Source organism: Festucalex cinctus, chromosome 11, assembly GCF_051991245.1.
Source record: "Festucalex cinctus isolate MCC-2025b chromosome 11, RoL_Fcin_1.0, whole genome shotgun sequence".
Lineage (NCBI taxonomy): Eukaryota > Metazoa > Chordata > Actinopteri > Syngnathiformes > Syngnathidae > Festucalex > Festucalex cinctus.
The window spans coordinates 10,081,557-10,089,930 of NC_135421.1; the positions used below are offsets into that span (position 1 = coordinate 10,081,557).

Consider the following 8,374-nt stretch of genomic DNA (forward strand, 5'->3'; position numbering starts at 1 on the left):
TAGTAGTTTGTTCCTTTCCCTAATAGGAACAAACTACTAGGGGAGGGGGGGCACCAACGTAGACCAGCGATACCGCTCGTCGAGTAAATAATGCTACGTTATTTTTTGTATTTATTAACATGCTTTACAAGCTTTTATTTTAAATATTAGACACTGATATTCTAATTACTAATATGATTATTTTTACGGGCTTGATTTGTTTTTTGGTGCCCCCTTAGGCAGTTGGTGCCCTACGCGCAGTGCGTGGTAAGCGTATGCGGAGCGCAGTGTCTGGATGGATTATCCGGCCAACCACTATATGACCAAGTTCAAAAGGGACATTGACACAAACTGCTCATTGTGTGGAACCCACCCAGAGACAGTTCAACACCTCTTCTGGATCTGTGGACACATTCTGACTTTTTGGGAAGAGTTTAGTAATTTTGTTATTAGGCATCTGTATAGAGACTTTTTGTTGAAATGGGAAAACGTAGTGTTTTGTTTTTTTAGGAAGTATGTTAATGAAGATATATTTTTTATTATTAATCTGTTAATACTTATGGCAAAATTCTTTATTCATAAATGCAAGTATGGAAATCAAAAACCCAACTTCACACAATTTCACATTGAAATGCTCACCTATATTAGACTTATAAATGGCTCTCATAACAGGAAGGAAGTGAAACATGGAAGTCGGAAGTCTGTGGCATCTACCCCATTGTATTTGTAATTGAGGAAAGTAGCAATATTTCTCATTCTGCACAGTAAATTTCCATCCATTTTCTTAACCGCTTTTCCCCACAACGGCCACAGGGGGTGCTGGAGCCTATCCCAGCTGGTTTACGGCAGTAGGCAGGGTACACCCTGGACTGGTTGCCAGCCAATCCAGGACAGTAAATTTCGTAGAATAAATTTTACTCTAAAAAGACTATATTTGGTCCCCCTCTAAACAGAGTCAACTTTTACACTTGGAAGAGTAAAATACTAAAACAACAACAACAGAAATAAATTCAAGGGTTGAGGTACGATACCATGACCTGAAATGATGGAAGACTGCCACTCTACCACTTGAGCTATGCTAGAGTTACTATTAGCTAACATATTGCTGATGTGTCTCAAAGGAGACCAAAAATGGATTTATAAGAAGATTCCACCTGACACCTGCGATATATTGACAACAAGTAGGAGTGGCATGGGTCAGTGGTTAGGTTAGCTGTCTCTCAACCTGAATGTTTTTTGATTAATTGTTCCTCAACTATTGACTTTTTTTTCCATCCATCCATTTTCTCGGCTGCTTATTCCTCACAAGTGTCACGGGGGTGCTGGAGCCTATCTCAGCTGGCTTTGGGCAGTAGGCGGGGGACACCCTGGACTGGTTGCCAGCCAATCGCAGGGCACACAGAGACGAACAAGCATCCACACACAAGCACACCTAGGGACAATTCAGAGTGTTCAATTAACCTGCCATGCATGTCTTTGGAATGTGGGAGGAGACCGGAGTACCCGGAGAAGACCCACGGAGAAGACCCACGCAGGCACGGGGAGAACATGCAAACTTCACCCAGGAAGGCCGGAGCCTGGACTCGAACCCGAGTTTTTAGAACTGGGAGGCGGACGTGCTAACCACTCGTCTACCGTGCCACCACTTTTTTTTTTTTTTTTTATAATAATAATAATATTTTACTCTCTTCCGAGTATTAAGTTTTACTCCGTTTAGACTGGAACCGAATATAGTCCTTTTCAGAGTAAAATTTGCTCTACAAAATTTACTGTGTGAAAATGGTCTATATTGAATACTGGGGACATATTCACCCCATATCATTGACTCATTGTAGCCACTCATTGTGGTTCAATGGGACAAAGACCTTTAAACTCGCTTTAAAAGTTCTCATTGAGTATATTTAAAATAATTGTATCCCATATGAAGTCATTTTAATTGAATAATTATTGTGTAGTATTTAGGAATTATTTTTTTGTTAATTCTTAAGGAGTGCACTGAGCTGAATTGCTGTATTCTTACAGAGTTGGACTATGAATTTTATGATGTTGGGGTTGTTCAACTTTAGCGGTTCCACTCTACAGTACTGTACATCCATCCATTTTAATACTTTATGTATACAGTCCTACTACGTTTTAATGATAATAAGCTCAACAATAAGTTGGTGAAGCGAATTCATTCACAGTATTATTAATGAATTATGCAAAAATGATTAGTAAAAACAAACACGTCTTCCGCGTGTATTTCAGCCAAGTCTTTATATGAGGTAGAAACTGCAGCATGTGGCTCTGCCCATGACAGCATGATGTGCAGAGCACTCAGACTCTAACTTGATTAAGCACCAAGTCAGGCCCACTCAATTAATCGGACCAATTGACTGTTGCAGTCCCACACAGCCGCGGCTGCCCATGGAAGGAGTGAAGCAGCAGTGACGGCAAATGAACATTGATTAAGGCATGTATGGCGTTTCCAGGAAAAACTTTTCCATGCTCTCACTTCCCCAAAAAAGTCACTCTCACGTGTTCTCACATCCAAAAAGATGGTAATGAGGATCCATGTGAATCTACTAATAGCGACATTATGCTAAGTACATGCAGTGAGCCATTACCCATTTCACACCTTTTTTATTTGCACGACTGCATTTTGTGCTAAAACACAACAATCAGTGCTATTGCACAAGCAAGTGACGTATTAAGAAAACTGCGTCAGTGTCAGTTACTGTATATTACTCCTACTCACCACTTGGCTTATTCGTGCTGACAAATTTGTGCACACCTGGCTCACATGCACTCACTGACTGCCCAATATTGTGTCCCTAATACATTACAATGACAAGGATCAGCACCAACTGACTTTTTTCTTCACATGCTAAAGGGATTTGTAGTTGAGGTGTCGATCACAAACAACAGCGTCATATAATAATGGGCCATGATTTTATAGATTTTTTATTTTTTTTGTATCTGACGTGCCACACGCATTGTTGCTTGATAACCTGGTCAAATCTCAATTTACACTGTCTCCTGAGTGATGAATTATGAGCACGAGTATGCGGTGAGTTTCATGCCTGGTGATGAACTGATTCCTCTAAAGTCAGATATAAAACTATGAACCCAAAAGTAGAAAAGTAGCCTATATTTCAATCTTGACCAATTGAAATATTTGTTTTCAAAGCCTCTAATTATGCTTGAACCAATTTCACACTTTTCACCAATGTGATGATAGCAAGGAAAACAAAAGAATATAAGGTCGAGATCTGCCAAGCGCCCGACAACCACTAGGTGACCCCCAAGAGCACTTAACTCATTCACTCATAGCCATTTTCACTGAAGCAAACCCCTTCACTTCTGGCTGTTTTACTGGATTTTGACTGATGTTGGAAGGCCCACAAAATATTGTGTTCTATTGCTATAAAATCATGGAACCTACCAAAAGAAAGATGAGAGTCACTTCTTTCATCAGGTAAAAAAAACTATTTGTATCTGTTTCCGTTTTGCAGCAATTAGCATTAGAATATAGATAAGTTTCATCATTATTCAGAAATCTGCTTAGAATTGTGGTCAAACAGCTTGTTTTCAGCTCGTTGATCTCTTATGCTCTACTGCCACCTGCTGGCCATTTTTGTATTTATTACCATTTTTTTCACTCGTTCTCTGTAGTTGAGAGGCTGCATAAAAAAAAAAAGACATTAAAAAAACACATAAATACGTCTTTGGACACTTAATACATTTAAAATAGTATTTATACGTTTTTGGAAACAAATAAGATTTATTAACGCTCAAGAAACAGAGCCTGAAGAAGATTATTTTGTTTTGTTATATGTTTTAATGTAGATGAATAGTATTGAATGATAGTTGAATAACACTTAAAAAAAAAAAAAAAAAAGACACTATTTGTATTTCTACATTACATTGTAACCTTTTTCATGTACTATTGTTTAGTTTATCATAATTTTATATGATTTATATTTTTGTATTATTGCAGAGAAGTTCAGCTGCTGTATTTCCTGAAAGGTGCATTGTGGAACTTCTCAGTTTTTTACTCGCAACTGCCACCTCTGGCCTCAAGCCTAACTGCAGCAGTAGTCAAGTACAAACACAGCCGCTCATCTGGCAGGTAGTGGCTCCATTTACAAAAGAGAGGTAGCTAGTTGTAGGCCGTTGGGTTGTTAATTTTAAACCACAAAGATGTATGGCTGTCCTCTGGACTTACTAGCAGGAGTAAGAAAACCCCAAACTTTTAAAGCTTCAAAATCATTCATACATGTGAATGTGAGTGTGGATGTGGACATTATAACTTACTAAATCCTCATGCAATTTAAACGAACTGTCAACACAGTGGGAAAAAAAAAATTGTGGTTGTTTGCGTACTTTTGAGATTTTGGACTTTTGAGAGGCCTAATTCAAACATTGAGTGTGGCGAGGGTCGCATGCGGGGCCGCCAGTTGCCCATCCCTGGGTAAATTGGAGACTCTAAATCACAGGTGTCAAACTCAAGGCCCGCCACATCATTTTACGTGGCCCGCCAACATCCATGATGTTAGCTAAAATCTGTACGAATATTTCAAACTGTCATATCCTCCTGACTACCAGGAAAAAAAATATTGTCCAATAATGTTTATTTTGATATTCCCCAATCTTTGTGAAGTAACTGGAATACTGCAAAAGAAATTTTTGAAAAAAAAAGTTTTTTTTTTTAAGCTATGATGTGTCCACTACAGAGGACATTTTTTAAAACTTAAATGCTAGGCTTAAATACAGTTAAAGTAATTCAAACAACACTTTAATGTGTTCTTAAGAGTCTTATAGAAAACATGCTAACAACATTTAAGGCCAAAATTTGTTCAATAAAAATGTTATACACTTACTTTTCCTCTTTCCTAAAAAGTGCTTGCACTGAGGGAAGCCATTTTCTTTTATGATGTAGTCAAAGGTAGTAAAGCCCCACCCCTACACATTTGGTATAATTGGAAAGGTCTGAATGTCCTCTATAGAGCACAAAAGGAGTTATGCACTGGGTGGGAGATATTCAGGTTTCAAAAGGTCCACTACAGAGGACAAATTTGAAATGCTGGTAGTCAGGAGGATATGAAATAAATAATGGCAGTGAGATATTTCTAGCATTTTCTTGTTACCAAACACCTGTGAACAGATTAAACATTTAAATTGTTTCAGAGTCATAACGGTCCTCCAAAGGAAACCGTAACTACAATTTGCCCACAACAAAAATGAGTTTAACACCCCGGCTCTAAATTGTCTCTACGTGTGAGTGTGAATGGTGGTTTAAAAAAAAAAAAAAAAAAAAAAGAGTATAACATCAGATCTGGCGAGGCACTACTTTGCCCCCTGGCCTTCAAGCAAGGCTGCTACTACTATTACACACACCCAATCCAGTGTTTACCTTTTGAATGCAGAGCTTCAATCAAACACACACGTGGCCTTCACCTTCCCACCAAACAGGCTTTTCTTCAGGAAGTAATCTCACATCGTTTACAACCACATAACGGAACAGCCCCTCCTCCGCTTAGCATGGCTAGTGCAGCAAGCAAGCCCCCTGCCCCCCACAATCAGTAACACCGCCGCCCTCCACATATCCCGCACCCCCACCCCGTCTGACAGCCAAGAATGGGCCACAATGGATTCTTGACATCTGTGCAGTTAATTACAATGACTGTACACGGTGCTGCTGGAGATGTGTAATTATTAGCACACTGGCGGGAGGGCCACTATAAGAGAGCCGAGCCACATCTTGACGTGACGGGGGCTACACAGCCAGCGCTTGAGACACAAAGACATGGTCCCCCGCCACCTTCCTCTCCCGCTACTGTTTAGTTCATCTTGACAGTGTGTGTGCGTGTGCATGTGTGTGTCTGATGCAGGCAGTGGGCGGATGCATTTGTGCCCTGTTGTCTTTTTATTCCCATGCAGACGACACCATTATATTAGAGACAACAAGATGAAGAACTGTCTTTATCGTTCAACAATTAACAGTGAAGTGACGAGCGTCTCTAAAAAAGATAAACGTATCTTGCTGTCAGAGTATGGAACTGTGCGAGTAGGACAAAAGTACTGACACACACAAGGCCTCCCACAGGAAGTGACAATGGAGGAAAATGTCAAGTCTGCTTTGCACAAGGGTTCAATCTTTTTCAAAATTGGACCTCAAATATTGTCTTTGAGGAACTACATTGTGCTGTTGTACAACATGTATACAACATGCACGTGTATGGACAAAAGTATTGGGACATTCAGCCCACCTTCTTGACATTTTTCTTATACGGTTATATAAACCGTCATGGAAAATGGACTTAAGACACTTCCCTGAGGAACTCCGCTCACAATAGTGTCTAACAATCATGCATGTACACTATAAGTATGTGACACTGTTGTCTACAATCTTAAGTTATGTGTTTTAAATAGTAGTGGGATGTTTAAGCATTACAACTGCTTGAAGTAACAACGAAAAAGTGCACTGAGTTGATTTTTGATGTTGGGCTCATCTATTATACCACAATTGTTTGATGTGCCTCTTCCACTAAACATCAATGAATGCCTCTATATGGACCTTGCTTTGTGCATTGCGGAACAGAAAAAGGGTCATCCCTATACTGTTCCCAAAAAGTTAGGACTGGAGCATACAAATGTTCCAACTAAGTTGTCTATTTCAATCATCAATGAATTTATTCAACTGGACATGAAAACAAAAAGAGTATCTGACCATTTTCTTTGCAGCATTCGCACAAACGCCACAAATATTCAGTGTGAAAGGACAGAAGAAAAGAGCCCAAATGCAATATAAGCATGTCGCACCCGCCCACCTGCCCAGCATGGGCCTGAACACACAGGGAATGCTCATTGCATCTGTTCTCAAACCACTCTTGCCAAAGGCAAAATAAAATCCCCACCAAAACTGCAAGTAAAACGCCCCTGCAAACACCAGCTTTATTTACATCACAACCTTAGAACAGAACCTTGAATTGCATGCTTCATTGTCAAAATACCACTGCAGTATTTTAACAATTGTGCCAACCACTCATGAATGAATGGGCCAGTGTGCATTCATAATCTTTAAGGCATAGTGTGTTTTTTTTATGTATGGAGGAAAGGAAATACACTGACTAACTAACTTATATTTAACATCAGGACTCACGGGTGCCATCGAATCGTGTAGCGATGGTGTCCAGGAAGGTATTCTGCGGGGCCAGCAGCCCTCTCATCACCGGCATCCTGCTCCGGGTCGACTGGGTCCTTCTGACTCGGCGCCCCGGGGCGCCGCTGGACTCCTCCTCCCGCTGCTCAGACCCAAAGCTCGGCAAGAAGCGGGAGGTGCCCGGTGCGCATCCCAGCCCCTGGAGGAGCGCACCGATCCGAGAAACGCGTGGCGGATCCACCTTGACACCGCGGGGGCTGTGACCATAATCGAGCCCAAGACAGAGAGCGAGCTGGAGGTTAAGCGTGAGTGGTTAGTTAAATGCGCACCTTGCAGCTGAGTGGTGCGCAAAAGGTGAGCGTGTTTTTACGCGCAAAAACAAAGAAAGAGAGACGCAGTTAACAATAGATGCATGGATGGACTGTGACTTTGTGGTGCTGATGGTGTGTGAGTGAATCTTATAGCGACAAGCTCCTCCTCATCCCTCTCTCTCGTTCTCCCTCTCCCCCTCTCAGTCTCCCTCCTTCTCCCTCGGTTGGTTATCTAGAGAGAGCAGATGCCGAGTCACATGACGCCTGTAAGGTCCTGATGATGTGGTCCTCTTTCAAAGTGGAGGTGGGAGACAACAAAGAACTGCCAGTTCATTTTCTCGTCTTGGTTGCTGGAGTGTTAAAAAAAAAAAGAAAAAAAAAAAGTGGGAGGCAGGTGCGTAATTGAGCGCGCAATTGCCTTTCTGGAACAAGCAAACGCGCATTCGGCACAGTTTGGTGTGTGGTGTAGGGAAGAAAAAAACAAAACGATCATGTCCACACACTGGGCTCCACATGATTTAATAAATAACACTTTGTATTTTACGCACATACTCATCGAGCACGCTTGAGGTTTCCACATGTATACTGTCAATGTTGAATCTTGTGTTAGAAAATAGTAGAAAAAACTGATGAATGTCATGATTTATTTATTTAGACTAATAATCGTGGGTCGTAAACCGACTCCAGACGCCTGCCGCTTTCTTGAAAGCTAGAGAACAAGGGGAATCAAATGCACAGTGAGCTACGGACATCTAGTGGTTGAAAACATAAACACATACACACGAATCAAAAATAGACACGTTTATTTGTGAAATTAGTCGTGCATGTACGTATAGCTAGGCTTGCATGTTCGGGTTTTAACTTTTTTGCAACGTACAATTGTGTTTTGATAAATGAAAACATGGATTCCAAATAGTTAGTTTTATAAGTCACTGTATTT

The 8,374-nt window shown here is 40.8% G+C and overlaps 1 protein-coding gene across 1 annotated transcript in view; it reads right to left on the reverse strand.

The window, feature by feature from the left end:
* Window positions 1-7,540, reverse strand: part of kcnh3 (potassium voltage-gated channel, subfamily H (eag-related), member 3) — a 128,800-nt gene extending 121,260 nt beyond the window's left edge. Inside the window, exon 1 of the mRNA XM_077536814.1 lies at window positions 7,124-7,540. Within this exon, the coding sequence (XP_077392940.1) occupies window positions 7,124-7,199 (76 nt within the window). The 5' untranslated portion in view covers window positions 7,200-7,540. The remainder of the gene's footprint in view (window positions 1-7,123) is intronic.
* Between the last annotated feature and the right edge of the window lie 834 nt (window positions 7,541-8,374).